The following is a 17739-nucleotide window of genomic DNA, read 5'->3' as shown; positions in this document are numbered from 1 at the left end:
AATGCTTACTGTCTTGTTAGTGGCTGTTCAGGTCAAACAGTCTGTAGGAGAAATGCATCACAGAAGAACACAGTAGTACCTGAGAACCCAACTTTCAGATCTGAGAAATGAATAACCAGGGTGTATATATAGCTCTGCTGGTTCAGCTCAAACCCTTTCAGCCCTAAATAAACAATGTCTCCTCTTTATACTGAGAACGCTGAGCCATCCCCTCTTGCCCTGCTGTGCAGCAGTTTGGCTATTTATACTCATAATAATCATCGCATTGTGCTAATATCTAACTACTGGTCTGGGACCAGGAGTCCTTTGTGATGCTACTTGAAGTGACACAAGGCAGTCTCTGCTCCAGAGGATAAATGCTCAAGCAGCTCAAAAGACAGAAGTCCCTTTTGATTCATAGAATCACAGAATGGCTTGGGCAGGAATGGCTGTTAAAGATCACCTTGTTGCCGTTCACCAGATCAGGCTGCCCAGGGCCCATCCAGCCTGACCCAGAACCTCCATGGATGGGGCATCCACAGCTTCCCTGTGTGGTTTGTTCAGTGCCTCACCACCCTCGGAGTAAAGAATTTCCTCCTAACATCTAATCTAAATCTTCCCTCTTTTAGTTTAAATTTGATCCCTGTCCTATCAGATGGTGTATAAGGTCAGTCTCCCTCCACGTTTTGAAGGTTCCTTTAAGTACTGGAAGGCCACAATGAGGTCTCCCCAGAATCTTCTCCAGGCTGAACAAGCCCAGCTGCTTCAGCCTCTCTTCATAGGAGAGGTGCTTCAACCCTCTGATCAATTGTGTGGCCTTCCTCTGGATCCACTCCAGCAGCTGTAGCTTCATAGGCCACATGGCAAGAGATTTAAGTACTTAACTCACAGGTACCTTTTAAAACTTGGAGCTGGTATTGCAGCGTTAAAGCAGTGAGTCTGTCATATGTTCATATTTATATCTGACAGTAGCTCTTACATGTCTAATGCTAAAAGCATAATGAAATCTGAGCTTATGGCACGGCTCCAGCAGTTAAGTATCAGTTATAGACCCAAGTATTTCATTTGAAGCAAGCATAAATAATAATGAGCCAGCTTCGATTCTGCAGGAACTGTGGTGTATCTGCTACGCAATGTGTGGACAATGCTATCAGAAAACCTGCTTTCATAGAGATGAGTCTTGATGTGACAGCGACGTGACAGTGTCCAAATGCAGAATGCAGACCAGAGGGTCAGAGCGCGATGTGATCTGAGAAGCAAGGCTGAGATGAGTGGATGAGGGTGAGCCAGCAGTGTTACAGGAGGTTGTACAACACCAGGAGGATGCAAACTGTGTGCAGGATTCTGCCTGTTGGTGGAGCTGCCAGACAGTCTGGCCTTTTGAGCCCGGTGCCTAAAACTGCAGGGTTTGATGTTTGTTGTCTCTACTTGCTTCTTTCTTTTACTTTATAGAAGATTAGATAGACACTAAATAAAAGAAGTTCTACAGTTAGTATAAGCTTTAGTTGTATAGATTCATTTCAGTGTATAGCCTGTACAACACATCTGTACAGCAGACTACGTATGGGAAATTTCTATCCCCCTACTGCAGTTGCTGTGTGGTGCAAAACACAGGAAACGGGTGAGATGTGAGAGGAAAGGAGAAGTTGTCTGCTCTGAGCAAAGGTTCACGATGAGGGATGTGGTGCTGTGACGTGGGTGGGTGCTGGTTTTCTTGGAACTAAACAGATGTTCAATAAACAGATTCCACGTTCAGGACTATGTTGATTTGTGTTAACTCGGCCCTCCTTCAGCCCCTTGTGCTCTGGCAGGCAGAGCAGGTCTGTAGCAACATCTTGCGTCAGTTGGCAGGGTAGGCAGTGATGGGCAGAAAGACAGCAGGAGCTCTGCTACCTCCTGCAGCTTGCCACGGAGCGCCATGGGGATACCCCAGCTGATAGCTTCTCTCTCCTGCTGTTCCGGAGGGGGCTTAAAGTCTCACAGCTGATGGTTAGCCGCAATTCCTCTTTGGTTTCTTTGTCTTCTTTCCCATAACGTATTTGTATTTTAAGCCACGGCAGAACAAGTCCTTTAACGTGATGTTGTCATCAGGGCATGCGGTAAGATAAGAATTGTTTTTGGGCCTGAGGCACTGTACTGACGTGCTATTTGACAGCTTCCCTTTAGCACCTGCTACAGTAAGGAAGAATTCTGTAGCTTTCCCTCTTGATAAAACCAAATAGACACTGATTCCCTGTTGTCCTTCATTTGCAGTTCTGATTTGGCTAACTGAGGCCTGCTTGCTTCAGGAAGTTGTCTTCATATATACTACAATGTTCTGTAAGGGGAATGTAGTTAGTCTGTTAGTTGCCACGCTGCAGAAGAGATTTTGCCCTAATTTTGTGGACTTTTTTTGAGGTCTCATACGTGGTACTCTTTGTAGTCACAAAACCACCTGGCTTTGAGGCCATCAATTCCCTTCTCACCCTCCCCATCATTAGGTGAGCAGCACCCTACCATAGTGGGGATACATTGTGGGTGTACAATGATACCATGGTGGGGAAGAAGAACATTGCAATGCTGCCCAGCAGCTGCTGGGGTTTAAGGAGAGGATGGGGGGAGTTCAGCTCCAAGAGTGGAGAAGAGGCAAGTCAGCGCATGGATAAGCACCTACAGCAGCCCAGCACTTACCCTGCTGTGCTTCCACAGGCTTGGCAAACATGAGCAGTCTTTTCTTGCACCCGGCCTTCCCCACAGTGCCAAGGACTGCGGGGTGAACTGAGGGTGGAAGGGCAGTAACAGTTCCCGTCAGAGAGCAGAGAAAGAAAAAATCTCAACTGCTGACTTACTTTGGTATTTTTTGGTGTCCAGGCAGCAGCATTCCTGGAACTTTATGAAATCCCCACTGTGCTGTGTGGTTGCTATAACAGTCACTCTTATTTACACTCCACGTCCATCTCCAGATGTGGTTTATATCCCTCTGGTTAAAGTCTTAACGATTTCATGCTTACTATTCTATTAGCATACCAAACTGCAGGCTCTGTGTTGGATCCTCCTCTGTCTTCTAGCTCATGTCAAATATCAAAGACTTCTTTCTTTTTTCTGTTCTTGTGAGTGAAATCTTTCACTTGTTGCAATTGTTTGTTTCCATTTGTGGGCTAACAGTGAGCAACAGTGAACTTGCTCGGAGCCATCTCATCTCTCTGCATTGTGTGCTGTGTGATGCCCTGCAGACAGTCCTGGTACACTGGGTTATTCCAGTCAAGGTATTTCTCTTTGAACTTCTGGATTATCCACTCAATCTCTTTTTCCAGCCTGTTGAGATCCCTCCAGCAGGGCAGCCATCTGGCCTAAGTCAAGACATAGGCCAGCAAAACAAATGTAGGGTTTTCCAAAATGAAGTAAGAATGGGTAAGTTCTCTGACAAATGGGAGCGTGGGTGTAGTTCTTCAATGCTGCTAATGCTGCAACACTCTACTATACAGTACTTTACGGTCACACTGTAGAGCAGAGAATACAGACTGTCTCTTTAAGATGCTGTGTATGTTCAGACCTTCAGTCTCTGCCTCCGAGAAGGCTTTTCATTTCATTTTCTTTTTATTTTGCAGCTTCCGTTGGTGTCAGATGGATGATCGGTGTTACAGAAATTAACAAGGGCTCCACCTACGGCAACAATGACAACAAGCAGAAACAGAAGTAGTATCTTCAGAGACTGCTTCAGCCCAAAGGGAACAAATGCAACCTCTGAAAACTCTTAAGTGCATATCCATGGTCCTTCAAGTGAGGTCAAAGGAAGGGTAGGATGAGCAATTGCCACGCATATCTGAATTTGCACTCCTGTTATTTTTCTCCCGGGGTTTGGGCTGGATTACGCTGTTGGACGAGGCGCTCCTCGGTACACTCTTCCCAACGGGTTTGCATTTGTTTGGTTGGTTTGTTTTCATATAGAGTGTCTTAAGATTTGAAGAGAAAAAATTCAGTGTGCTGGTATGATGAGACTCTACTCGGAAACTGCTCGGTGGTTGCTGAGGTACGGCCTTTATCTTGACTTGCTCTAAAAAAGGGATAAATGTCAGAAGATTGTTAAGATGATTAAAACTGATAGCAGTCTAGCTCCCATGTTAGCAGTTTGAATAACAATAATTTGTCAGCGTTCAAATACAGTACGATGCACTGCTTGGTGACACCACTATTGCAGCTCTACTGAACTGACAGGAGTGCGGTAGAGTTTTTTTTACATCTAGAATTTATTCCCACAGCCAGCACCACATTGGCCCTAGTCAGGCTGGCTAGGGGCCCATTTTGTTGACTCAGAGCCTTGCAGTGGCATAACCTGGAGCAGAATTTGGGCCTGTGGCCTGAGCAGAGAGCTAAGCTACCCGCTGTCACATCTTTCACTAGGCAATACTTAATGGTATAGCTGGAACTTCAAATTCTTCTGAGAATAAATGCCATTCATAGTTTGGAAAAAGAAAAATAGGTAACAAATTACTTTCAGCTTTAAACACGGATTCAAATTCTAGGCTTTCCTAACAGCAACAGAAAACAGCTGGGTGTGCTGTAACAAAGTAACACAAAGCGTGCATTAAAAGTTCTTGCCATGCACCCACACTGTTGTGAATCTGATTAATCTGTTGTCCGTCTTTTCTGAAAGCGAGTTTTTGTAGTGCCTCCTAACCTGGTCTGAGGGAATAGTTACATTATCTTCTGCTTTTCTTTGGGGAAAAAAGAAAGAAGTGGAGAGGAACCACGGACAGAGGAATGGCTTGCAGGTTTCTATGCCTGTATGGGGTTTATTAACAGCCTTCTAAATTAAAGTAGGATCGAGTCCCCTGGGAAAAACCATGTTTCTCACATCCCCCTCGTACTGATTGCTAGGTGTCCTCCTCTTGGGTTGTTGTTGTTTTGCTCTCTAGAGAGGAGACTTCCAACTGAAATCAGTTAAGGGAACAAAAGAACATTTTAAACCCAGAAGTTATTGATACTGAGCAGTGGGGAGCATTCTTGGCACATTGCAGTCGTGTTACGTTTTCTTAGAGTTGTATTTCTAGCAGCTGGCAAAAGCCATTTATCTTTAGTTAGAATAAAACTGAAGCCAGAAGCAGCAGAGGCTAATAGAAAAGTGTACGAATCATTCAATGAAATATGCATTTGCTGTTCTGTACCATCAGATCATCTAGACAGTAATCCTTTAAATATGCAGTATCTACAGAGCAGCTGCAGTGGTGTATTTAGCATGTGGCAGTAAGCAATAGCTGCTGAGAGTGAATGCAGTGAGTAAGAAGTACAATATGAAAGAAGAAATGGGCCTTGGGTCTTGTGAGGGTCTCGTTTTGTAGGCTTTTGTCTCTTGTGCACATGCATTCCCTGTGCTCTGAAGCATATTGGAGTGAGTGGTGTGATGTGTCATAAAAATAATCATGGACTTTGGTTTATTTCTTTAACATACAAAACACAGCCAGAGCCCAGAGGATACTGTCGTGCTTATAAAGCTATCTGTCTATCTGTCTCTTAATAAAGCACGTGCCCTTCTCTGCCAAAATGCTGCCATGCACCTGTACTGACTGAAACAACCTTAACAGGGGAAAGCACATTTATACCGCGTAGTGTGTACGTCTGAAAGACGACAGGATTGCATTAGGGATGGAAGCCAGCCAGCCCTGAAGATATTGTACACGATTCTTTGTGAATGGGTGGGAAGAGAGAAAACATCTCTTCAAGATCGCATTTCATTATGGTAGAATGAACCCCATCAATAGGTGACAGTTGCAAGCAGCAAATACATAGTCAGGTGATTAAAAAAACAGCTCTTTCCCACCCTTTTTAAAGAACAACTGCCTTAATGTGCTGGTAGAGAGACCTCTAACGTCCCTTATCAATCTCAGTCCTTTTTTGTGTTACTGCACACAGTGCTGCTTCTCTAGGAGGAAAATATCAAACAAACACAGAAGTGCTTCCCATGAACATTTAAGGTGTTTCACACAGGTTTCTCTTGGAGCAGCCACTCTAACAGGCACAGGGCCAAAGACCGCCAGTCCTGGATCTAAGTCTCAGCAGACGAGGGCTGCCACCCAATATCCTTCCAGCGTTCACCGGCCAACAGAGAAGGTTTATTGGTATTTGCCAAAGGTAAATTAACCCCGTTCACTGTATTAAAAGAATGACATACATATGTCTGTAGGAATCAAGTGTTTGCCCTTCTTCACCACAAACAACTGTATGGTCTACAACTGCCTTAACAAACAAAAGTAGTCTTACATTTGTTTATACAAATTAATTAAAATAAAAATATGAAAAGCCTGATGTGCAGTGAATGAGTTTTCTTTTAGTCTGCAGTAACAACCTGCAGTAGCAAACAGTTGTTGTCATCTTTCTCCTGAGCCCTGAAAACCATTCTGGATTCCTGCTTGTGCTCAAGGACACTGAAGGCAAAGGAGGAGACAAACTGCTGCAATACCGCCATGTGCCTAAAAGCAAAGAGCACGGCAGGCCAGGGCTGCACATCAACCTCAGGTACTTTCCTACTCGGTTGCTTAGGATGACGATGATGATTCCCCTCCTGTTGTAACTGAAAGTAGGAAAGATGGGAAAAGTTCTTTGCTTAAATTGAACACTGTGTTCTCTTTTGAAAGCCTAGATATACGGCACTGGTGACCCACACAGAAAAGGGTGGTGTATTTCTGGGTTTCAGTGTCACTTTGTGATACCTTCTCAGCAGCTCATCCAGCTGTGCCTCACCTATAATAAAGCAGGGATTTCTACGTTAAGAGGAGACAGAGACAGAATATCAAAAGGGAGTTCCCTGCTTAACAACTTAACTTGGCTTACCTGAACATGCGCTAACATTTACAAGTAACAGCTATAAGGCAACTGTTTGAAACAGCAAACCAAAGTATATATTCATACCTGGACAGATCAGACACTGCAGGTTATCATGCCATTCTCTGTAGTTCAGGTGTCCAAGAAGTTAATGTAGCCCTGGAGTGTATCCCTAACATAGCAGGTAGCATAAGGAAGTGCACACCATCACCTTATTTCCTCAGGAGGGAGTGAAGGGAGAGCCTTAATTCTGTTATCCCTGGTGCATGGCGCTGTGCTTCTTACATGTTTGTATTTGTCAAGCCACTGACTTACTTATAGCCAGGTAAAGAGATGCCGATTCCTGCTAGCTCAGCAGCCTTAGGAGTTAAAACTTCAACTTCACAGTTCCCCACAGCTCCTGTTGTTCCACAGTTACTTTTGCAAGAAAAAACCCATCACCACCGACTCCTAAAATAAACCATTTATTGAGAAAAAAAAACCTTTTTTTGTTTGTTTTTAAATGTCATTAATCAGCCTTGTGCATCACAAACCTGAAGCTTGCCAAAAAAACAAACAAACAAACAAGAAACCAGTCCAAGTTCACAGTCAGTGCACTCAACAAACAGGTTTAAAAAACAAGGTCTATAACGCCTGATAACAACTACAGCATTTTTTGTTTCTGAACCTAAAGAGTTCAAAAATACTACGTATGAACATGAACGGTTCTCAATCAAATGAGAAACAGGAGAAAGAACAACAACAACAAAAAAAAGGTCTGGTCCATATACAGTAGTAATGGCACTTTCACTGAAACATGCAGCTTCTTTCAACTTGCGGACACCGTCACGTGAGCAACATGTGCCAAGTACAACATACAGGAGCAGCAGAGAAAGTGACGCTCGTCACTTGTGCAGTCTTCGTGAGTCACCTCTTCTTACACTGTTTCTCAGCACAGTCTTTATGTAAATATTACATACAGTAGTGTTTAAAGGGATTTTTGCCAGAGTAAAAAAAAGGCCATCGAGTGAATGACTTCATTCTTCATCTGTGCAAACCTGTGAAGGGGACATGAGGCAATGAATTCATCTGTCCCTACTGCAGTGAAAAGACAGCAACAGTTCAAACACTTTCAGCAACCTTCATTGAAACAGGAGGAATAAGCAAGTTTTATTTCTCCCTTGTTATAATGATAGAATGCATTACAACTGTTCCTATCTATCTGACAACTGATGTTTCCACTGTCACCACAACACTTCATTCTGCCTCTGTGACAGATGGGGTTTAGCTACAATTAGCGCTACACCCAAATGCATTGCTTAAGAACAGGCAAAAACATTCTCAGCTAAAAATGAAACCAAAAGCCATGCAATAACTGCAGCTTGTTAAGGGTAATGCCAGGTAAACAGTCAACAACAGTGTGAAATTAAAGGCTGACCCTTGTACTGAAGGACAGCAGATGTCCCAAGTATTTGCTTGTTTTACTGTTTACGATAGGGATTAATTTATCTTTGATACATATGTCTCCGCATACATACATACATACGCACTGAAGCTGTAGGCACATATATAGCCCTCCAAATCCAATTAACTGCCTTGAAGTTTGACAAGTCTTTAACATAAGGATAATGCACCTCGAGAGCAGCAAAGCGTACTGCATGGTGCCAGCTTCTTGTAGCTACATGTCTGTCAGCAACCACGCAGGTGCTTCCTCAGTTTTCAACGCCTTACTTTCTGTATGGCATCAACTAACTTAGTATCAGCCTCCCACCGTGATACAAAGCCCTGTGGCACAGCTGCACATGACACAACCAACTCAAGGCAGTCGGATTCCCAGCTGAGAGACAAACCTTGACAAAAGGATGGTCGAGGAGCTGGCTGGCTGTCCACCTCATCTTTGGGTCACTTTCCAGGCAGTGGCAAAGGAAGTCTTTCCCTTCCGGACTCACTTTGTCAGGAATAGGAGGTTTATGACCCATCCCCACTCTATACATGATCTGGAAGTTGTGCTCGTATTCGTGCCAAGGCCTCTGCAACAGAGAACAGAATTGCTAAGCGCAAAGTTTAGCGAGCAGCTCGCTGTGGAACAAAGCATATACTTCTGTGCCCCAGGAAGTTAAAAGCCACCCTGATACTTGTGCACTCACTGCTGGGAGTGAGGTCAGAGATTTTAGAGAAACTGCTAAGGACGTTTTGTGTTCTGTCAGTAGATGACACACCTACCTTGCCAGTGACCATCTCTATCACAACACAGCCCAGGCTCCAGATGTCCGCTGCACGTCCGTGCCCTTCTCCTTTTGCTCTAGTAATTACTTCTGGAGCCATGTACGCTTTGAAACAAGACACACAATGTCATCACTTTATACAGCAGAAGGAACCGAAGTGATTAAGTAGGCAAACCAAATGCTTTTTAATACATCTGAAATGAATTGCTGCTTAGCTTTTCTTGCTAAGTTTTGCCATGTGCTGGCCCTTCCTTCTTGTTCTTTGACACACTTGCAGCGTAACTGTCCTTCAGTGAGAAAGTGACAGTGAGAGTACTGGTACCGTATGTGCTCTGGTATTTAGGGGGTTTTTTAAACAGAGAGATTAAGCAGCTGTTCCCTAAGAACACTGCTGCTTCAGTAAGGCTGCAGAGAAAGATCAAACCCCACAGAACAAATCTTCAGAACCCTTATAGTTAACCAGACAAATAATAACATTTTATCTTTCCAGTTACCACATTCACTTATGGATGTAAAGCACAACTAACTAGCGAAGCTTAAAACGAGGTTCCCTGAGCCATACTGCTTGTATCTTCTTGTATGGTAACCATCCAAGTTGCTGCCTCACGCATGCATCCTTACCTGCAGTACCCAACGTACTGTTCACTTCTCCAGGCATTGTCTGTGTGTTGTTCTTTAGTTTCACTGAGCAGCCAAAGTCACCCAGTTTAATCAGTCCAGATGAGGTAAGAAAGATGTTGGCTCCTACAAAACACAAAGAGAAACGGTAACAGCCATTAAACCCGTGCTGAACTGAGACGGGAGGGCTCCTCAAGATGATATACTGCCAGAAGAAGTTACACGGTAGGTAATAGCTGAATTCACACTTAGAACTGTACTGGTGGATTAACTATAAGTGTGGAATTTGATAGCGTTGGAGATGTTCCCCACAGCGTACCCGACCAATGAGGTTGCTGGATCCCCAGTGGGTTTCAGTTCATACTAAACACCCTGGAAGATGACAACAAGAAATGTTTGAAGCACAGATCACTCCAGCAGGCTTTCCACACACACGTTTCACTCCTCCAGAAATTCGTGACCATCAGTGCTTATCCTCGCCAGTGTCACATCATGCAAAACCAGCTCAGTGGCAGAGACCATTGATGCACACCTCCCAATGCCCACCTTCTCAGTCCTGCTGAGTCAAGACAGATGACACAATACATCTATGCCATCAGGATAGACGTACGAAGTTGAGCTTACAGCATTTCTTCCACGTACCACCAAATGCCCACTCTCCTTTTTCACTCTATTTACAGGAGTAAATTGGAGGAGGGCTAACATTACAATATCCGGCTACGCTGCCAGTTCACACGACCAAAAATTGCCCCAGCATAGTCGAAATTCTCCAAGAGAAACCTGCAGTTGGCTTCAGGTCACTCGCTCTACATGACACTGCAAAAATAAGCCGAGTGCTTTTGATAAACAGGTGGGGTTTTTTCATCCAACATCCTGCCAGAACACATGCTGACAGGCAAGAGAACACAGCGCAGAAGTAGCGCTGTGCAGACTCTGTTTTCCATCTGGATCTTAGAGGTGCACAGCCACGCTATCTGGGCATTCAGAAAGTCATTTAATCACTTGCAGGATTGGCCTGACCTGTACAGGGAGCTCCTGTACGTCACTGTGGGCCCTGCAGTCAGGAGGGCACACAGCACACACATAGAGCACCCCTCAGCTCCCCTCCTGAAAACATCCACAACTGCCAAATACAACAAACCTAAAGCTCAAAATTTCACCAGGAAGAAAGAGGGAGAACTTGAACACTTGCACTGCTGACATTTTCTGGGTGCCGAAAGAGTCCTCCACTGATGCGCTGCCTGCTGGAGCCTCGAAGCCATTCGGTCTGTGCTTGGGAGAACAAGACCAAGCTCCAGGAGTCTTAAAAAAGGATCTCACTGGATAGCGGACACCTGCACAGAACCCAGCAGGACCTGGGTAAGAGAACCAGGGTAAGATGGGAAAGCAGTACTTGATGCACAAGCCTTTTTGCCCTTTACAGTCAATGTGACTGGAAGTGTAACAAAATTCCTACCATATCTGCATGGTTGACAAGCAAAATAAAGTAAAAGCAGAGACTTAGGCTAAAACAATAAAAAGGGCCAACAACCCCTACCTGTTCCCCCTCTCCTACACATGCACTATCCAAGTAGCTCCACTATATTTAGTGAAAGGAAGGAAGCAGCACAGCTCTGCAAAACACCGCTGCCATTTACACCACAAGACCTTCCTGGCAGACTGCAAGCAGAGCAAACACCAAAAGCTGTACTCTTGCTAGAGCAGACAGCTGTGACCCAGAGCATTTAAACTCAAGTTTAGAGGATCGGTCCCAGATTAAGCACAGTGAAAACTGACACTAGTGTGATATTCCAGAGGTGCTGGTCTCCATACTGCGAGCCCAAGCAGCAGCACTGAATCCCCATGACTAATGTGGCATAACTTCGCCAACAGGGCAGCTCACAGCCATTCCTCAGCTGTACTTTAGCAGCAGAACAGTCACATTCATCTAAGAAACAACTCACTTCAGGCCAAATGCTACCCTTTGATGAGAAAATCAGCTTTATCATCTGCTTTTCCACACTCATATAGAGCATGAAATGCCCACAGTCTCTCACTGAATAACCTTACGCCTCTTGTTGAATGACCTCCCTTCCCTCTGCTCATCACAAAGAGATGAAGGCAGGAATAGCACAAATTCCGAGAGAGCTACCAGGAAAGTTAACAAGAAGACAATACTGCTTTGATGAAGACTTCATGGCCCGGAGCGTCTCATTCACAGGTTTCTGATTTACTGAAGTTTCGGATACAATGCCTTCATTTTCTGTATTCAGGCTGAAAATGCAATCCGAGCACTCTATGTAATATGCTCTGCTCTCCCAAAGAGAGGGCACCAGGCACGACCTTACAATTAACTTTTCTCAATTCAGCACTTGGGAGACCACACTTGGAGTTCTGCGGCTGCTTCACACAAGGCAGATGTCAACAGACTGCATCAAGCCCAACCCAGGGTCATCAAGACGGTCAGAGGGCTGCTACGCATGATGAGGAAAGGCTGAGAGATGGGTTTGTTTAGCATGAGGAAAAGAAGGCTGGGGACTGTGTAGAGAGAGGGAAATTATTGCTGTGTTCAACTTCAAAGGTATCATGAAGATTGAAACAGAATTTTCCTCAAAGACACACAGTGGAATGGTACAGGGCAGTGCAAACCAACAAAGCATCTGCAAATTCCAGGGAGGTGTTGGGAAAAGGTATTTTATTCTTTACAATGAAGATGGCTGGTCACTGGGATGGGACACAGGAAAGAGGGAATCCCCTGTCACTCAAACAGACACAGACCTGAGCAATCTGATCTAACTTGGCTCTGGATCTGACACTAAGGAAGGCTCTGCTTTGAGCAGAGGGCTCGGCCAGAGATCTCCAGATGTTCTCTTCAGCATTAAACATTCCATCATTATCCATAGTGATATTTGGCAGACTGGGCATGAGAGATCTACTGTGATCCGTCAGTGAGATTCCCATTGAAAAGCAGTTTTAACAGTCTGAATGACACATCCCTATCAGAAAAAATAAGAGTAATGGACTGTAAGTAAGTGCAAATCTTCTGGTATAATAATAAAAATGAAAACAATTTTCTTTACTGCTGTTGTCTGAGAACTTGAGGATGCAATTTCAGCATAAAAAAAGGATGGAGCAAGAGGCCTGCAATGTAACTATAAGGTAGCCTTTATAGAGAGTAGCCTTTATAGAGATACCCTCTCTGAAGTCTGCCTTCAGATTCTGCCATTAAGTTTAGAGAAAGTCCATACACAGTTCTGTCAGAAGTGACACTGTAGCTGTTACTACTCTCAAGGATTGCCCCAGTGTTTGGTATGAGGAACCTGTTGCAACAGAAATGCCTTGGATAATGTAGCCTTGCAGTTCTGTTAAGCATCTCTTCTCTCTTCAGTGCATTTCTCTGATGGGAGGAAGACCTAATAGATATCCGGAAAGATATCCAGAAATCAGCCATGACACAGAGAAGCACAAAATAAATCCCTATCATTCAGCCTTGGATTTGGATTGCGAGCTGCCAAGAGGGTGCAATCCAGCTAAGGGTAACATGGACATGGAATGATCAAGGATAAGGAAGGCACTGTGAAAAGCACAGAGGGGAATCCATGATTGCAGAGAAACCTTTGGTCAGGAAGAAGAACCAGAAAAGGCAAGACTGCTGGGGAACGGGTGTAAGAAGTCAAAACTGACTCAAGAGTGGCCTACCTGGGTGGGAGGCCTCTGGATCGTAGATAGTTCTTTTCCCAAATGAGAAGCATGAGGCCAAAGGACCAAGAGCAACTGGGAACCTCCTACACTGCTGCGATGGTTCAAATCCCTGTGAGCAAGAGGGACATAGAAACCCAGCATCGTTGGGTTGCACTGCCTTGTCATAAAATGAGAATTCACAGGGCACACCGCGTGCACCGTTCCCCTAATTTCTCTTAAATATCTGCCAGAGGTGAGCAAATATGTCAAACTAACAAAAATAAGAGAACTAAACATGGAGGATGTTCTCAGAAGGTTCAGGAAAAGAAAAATGAATGTGAAATGCAGACTGACACCGGGTACCATAAGCAAATACCAAAACCATCTCCCCTTCAATGACTGTAGTTCCATTCTGCTTACTTTGTAAGCAAAACCTGAGAGCCAGGAATGAGCAAACAACAACAACAAAAAAGCCATGATACATAGTTTTACCATATCCATGAAACTTCTTTTAACAAAGCTTTTAGTAGCGCATTTGATCAACCATTCGTCTGAAAGACTAAAAGTCTTCTGCAGTATGGGAATCGCTAGGAAAAGCTCTGCTGGACCACTCTAGCACAGTACACTGCTTGCCAGCTCCCACTGAATGCCATAGTTTCTTGCACAGCTGAGAAGAAAAACAGCATTACGTAACTCAGTGCATTAATGGTAGAAATACAAGGACCAAAATTTGAGTCCGGAAGAATCCTCAACAATCCTCACCACCTCTACAAAAGCAACATAAATCATGGGCAGAATTTGTGACTTCACAATGCCACCAGTGATCGTCTTTGTTTGCTTTTTAACATTCTGTGCTTTAAAAGGAACATTTAAGTAACCAACTTGTAAACTGGAAACTGAAAAATGCCTGAAAGACTTTTTACTCAATTCTTGTATAGATAATGTGCACTGTAGCTGAAAAGTCTCGTCCGGTTCTTCTCTCCTTTCTTCTACAACACCAAAACAACATCACCTTCTTGGTTCACATTACCTTTGATGTCTCGATGAACGATACCGTGTTCATGCAGTACATTGATAGCAATCGTGATTTGCTTTGTGTAGAGCCTAATGACGTGCTCCTGAAGGCCCAGTTTTGACACCTCCTCCAGAGTGCCCTCATCACAGTACTCCATGAAGATGTACATCTCTTCCTGTGGTGGGAATCAAACCAGATGTCATTGATTTTCATTTTCTTTGACTGCTGAATTAGAACTAAGTTTTCCTTCTGTCTTTAGCCATCTATGAAAGATTAATTTCGTACACTAACCAGAAATACAAAAAGGTCCTTTGCATATTTAGCAAGAAGTCTGATATTTTTCCCCCAGTTCTGCACTAACATGTGTTGATTGTTTGAGGAGGGCAAGGTTTTTGTTGCTGTTTGTTCCTCAAATAAGCATGCCAATTCGAACTCACTTTAAGGAGAACTTTGGTACTTGTTTCCTTTCTCTCTCTCCAAGCCTATTTTTGAACTTTCAGCCAAATGCAGTCAGAGTTAAGACAAAAAGATAGCAAAGATGCTGAACTCTTAAAACACACCTGAGAAGCTAATGGCCCAGTCACACAGACACCCCAAGCTGTGTCCCAAAGTAAAGAAATGCAGAGAGAAAACAGCCTCAGTCCCTTTCCAAAACAGCAAAGAGCAGGCAATCAACACATCCATTTTGATCAAGTCTGTCAAACACAGTTTCCCAGCCTGATACTCAGTATCCTGCTCCCTAGCAGGAAGCAGGTGGAGATACAAAAAAGAGCTCAGACTTGGAAGGGGGTAAAGGCATGCAGAAATCAGAGAGTAAGAAAAAGTCAGGTATCTCAACACGCAGCTGTGGGATCCAACTCCAGGATTCTGCTGCTCAGACAAGAAAACATTGCTGCTAACAGCGACAAGTTTGAGGCTGGATCTCTAGTTTTTATCTACCCACAAAAGTTACCAAAAAGTACATAACACAGTTTGCACTCAGAGCAGTCAAACAGAGCTGCAGCACTGAACAACTGCAGCACCACTCACTATACTCATTTACACTGCAGTGCAATTCACAGAGGCATCCAGACAATTAAGTTCAACAAGAATGATCTGGAGTAAAACCTCCAATGAACCAAAGCTTCTTAAAATGTTCTCAGCCCTTTATACAGCCCCTCTCCTCTCCCCCTTTGATTGGTATTTTCTTACCCTATGGAGCTCCACACCAAAATACCGAACAAGATTAGGGTGTTTGATGCCTTCAAAAATCTTCAGTTCATCAGCTGTTTCTTTGATGGTTTTGTGATCATTAGGTTGAAATCTTATCTGCAAGAAACAGTTTTCATTATTTTCCTGCTATTAAGATTCAAACTGTTAGGGAACAGTAACAAGAAAATGCAGAAGATCTGGCACATAAAAACGTTAACTGCCCAAGCACCAAATGGCTGCCATGGTAACTGCTGTGAACACTTAAGGGTTGTCGCTGTACAAGGATATGGAAATGCAGTAAAACTAAACAGTACACATATTTTTCAAAACAAAATGTTGCAGGGGAGAAGGATCTCTATGCCTGCACAGCTTGACTTGCTTCTGTAATGAAAATCAGATTTTCTGTAACCAACAGGTTAATCAACAGCTTCGTGACTCACCCCTGCTCACCTAAACTACAGGAGAAGCTGAAAAACATCTCAAGTAACACTTCCTATCTTTTTATCTAAGAAATGAAGGAGGAGTAAATCAAATGTGAAATACTGTAAAGTAAGACAAATTTGTGCACTGTTTCTGCTATTCAGAAAACTCTTTTAAAACCAGTTTAAGATCTCTTCATGAGAGCTCACATGTAATAAGCAAGGATTCGTTCAATATTCATTCAACTCCATGTGGAATTATCCATATCCTTTTTACATACATTTAAGCTGAAACCTGTACGCTGAAAGAAAAGGCTTAAGGAACATAAGGAAAAACAAGCAACAAGTAGCAGTAGTGGCCATATGAAGAAATGATTTGTCTTCCCATCCTTTTCAAGCTAGCTAACAACAATGTCCAGAAGACCTTACTGCCCCATAACACATATATATTTGGTTTGGAAAAAAGGCAAGAAAAGCAGCAATTCTCGCATACTGAATACTCACTTCTTTCATAGCCATCAGCTCTCCAGTGTCAACACTAATACAGGTGTATACCTTCCCATATTGGCCTTCACCTGCAGTTAAAATAAGACAAATGAATTACACTATGTTGAATAACTCAAATCAACTGAACTCACTTTTGCCAGAGTCATTCACCTGTATTTTCATTTAAAATTTCAAGTAGCTTGTAACCCATAGCACCTAATAAAACATTCATAATCCTGAATTCAATGTCATATTTTCACTTTTTATCAACTTAACAGGTTGATCTGAAAGAAAACCACCCAAGTATGAGGATTTTCCCACAAATCCTGAACCAGAGAGGAAATAATAATCATATGTGAGAAGCAACACCAATATTGGTGAAGGAAACAAACCCAAAGATTGTGCTCATTTCCACTCATATTTGTGGTTCTTCCAAAAGCTGAACTTGATAAGTCAAACAAAATAGAGTCTAACATGTACAGGACCATGCATAAGTAATCATCCTGACCAAATCCTTTTACTCCTTTGTTTCTTATCAGGTTAGGGCAGGGAAAACTTCACTGAACTTCCACACAAAGAAAAATCCCAGCTGCAACTGTATTTTGTATTTCAAGATCCTGATTTCAGTGATGCTGGTACTACCCATGCGAAGATGCAAGACCTCAAAAGATGGTCTCAGTCTGCCTTCAAAAAAATCAGTCTTTTTCTTTTTATCCCTCAGTCTGACGAATGAACGTATAACAAACTTACCAATTTTGTTTCCTCTCTGCCACTTGAAAGTCACTTTTCTCAAACCTACGTGCATGACATTATCGTAAGATTTCGGTGTGTCGCAGACTTGGCCAATGATATTCTTCCTCCTCATCTCTCTGTATCTCCTTTCTTCAAACAATTGAACAGACTTTTGAACAGCTTCTATTGGTGCTTGTTTGGAAACAGTGTCTAAAAAGAAGAGCCAGGTACAATTTGTATGAGAAATATCCTCTTCTTATATTTTATTTTGTTACCTTTTGGTGTCATTTCAAGGGACTTCACCTAGAGGATAACTATCTTATGTATCAAATTTAACATGCAGAAAAAGGATAAGGCATTTTAGAAACCACATATGAATGAAACATGAAACTAAAGGAAAATAAGGATACTGGGACTTTTCTACTCATCTTTCAATCGATTAAAGGATGTTAGCTGTTTGAAATGTAAAGATTTTTTTTTTATATATATTTCCCCTGTAATTAACCACAGATAGATCATGGAAATGTGCTGGGGTCATTAAGGACAGAAGGGCAGTTAAGTTTTTACTCTATTGAATTGCAAGAGACTTCTATTATTTCAGATACTTAGAGGTATTACATAACTCCAGATTTGAAGT

General features: G+C 43.0%; 2 protein-coding genes across 5 annotated transcripts in view; one reads left to right on the top strand and one right to left on the bottom strand.

Annotated features, from left to right (window-relative positions):
- Positions 1-6260, top strand: part of AGPAT4 (1-acylglycerol-3-phosphate O-acyltransferase 4) — a 68535-nt gene extending 62275 nt beyond the window's left edge. Inside the window, exon 9 of the mRNA XM_072333245.1 lies at positions 3567-6260. Coding sequence (XP_072189346.1) covers positions 3567-3658 — 92 coding nt within the window. The 3' untranslated portion in view covers positions 3659-6260. The remainder of the gene's footprint in view (positions 1-3566) is intronic.
- A 965-nt stretch (positions 6261-7225) lies between these two features.
- The window catches only part of MAP3K4 (mitogen-activated protein kinase kinase kinase 4), a 64325-nt gene continuing 53811 nt past the window's right edge, over positions 7226-17739 (bottom strand). For all 4 annotated transcript variants that reach the window (XM_072332619.1, XM_072332621.1, XM_072332620.1 and 1 more), the window contains 8 exons: positions 17121-17312; positions 16389-16459; positions 15466-15582; positions 14290-14449; positions 9603-9725; positions 8980-9086; positions 8607-8786; positions 7226-7814 (listed from right to left, as the gene is read on the bottom strand). In XM_072332619.1, coding sequence (XP_072188720.1) covers positions 7794-7814; positions 8607-8786; positions 8980-9086; positions 9603-9725; positions 14290-14449; positions 15466-15582; positions 16389-16459; positions 17121-17312 — 971 coding nt within the window. In that variant the 3' untranslated portion in view covers positions 7226-7793. The remainder of the gene's footprint in view (positions 7815-8606; positions 8787-8979; positions 9087-9602; positions 9726-14289; positions 14450-15465; positions 15583-16388; positions 16460-17120; positions 17313-17739) is intronic.

This window comes from Excalfactoria chinensis, chromosome 3 (genome assembly GCF_039878825.1).
Source record: "Excalfactoria chinensis isolate bCotChi1 chromosome 3, bCotChi1.hap2, whole genome shotgun sequence".
Lineage (NCBI taxonomy): Eukaryota > Metazoa > Chordata > Aves > Galliformes > Phasianidae > Excalfactoria > Excalfactoria chinensis.
Note: the sequence above shows the minus strand (reverse complement) of the source record. Positions and strands in the feature narration are given on the sequence as shown.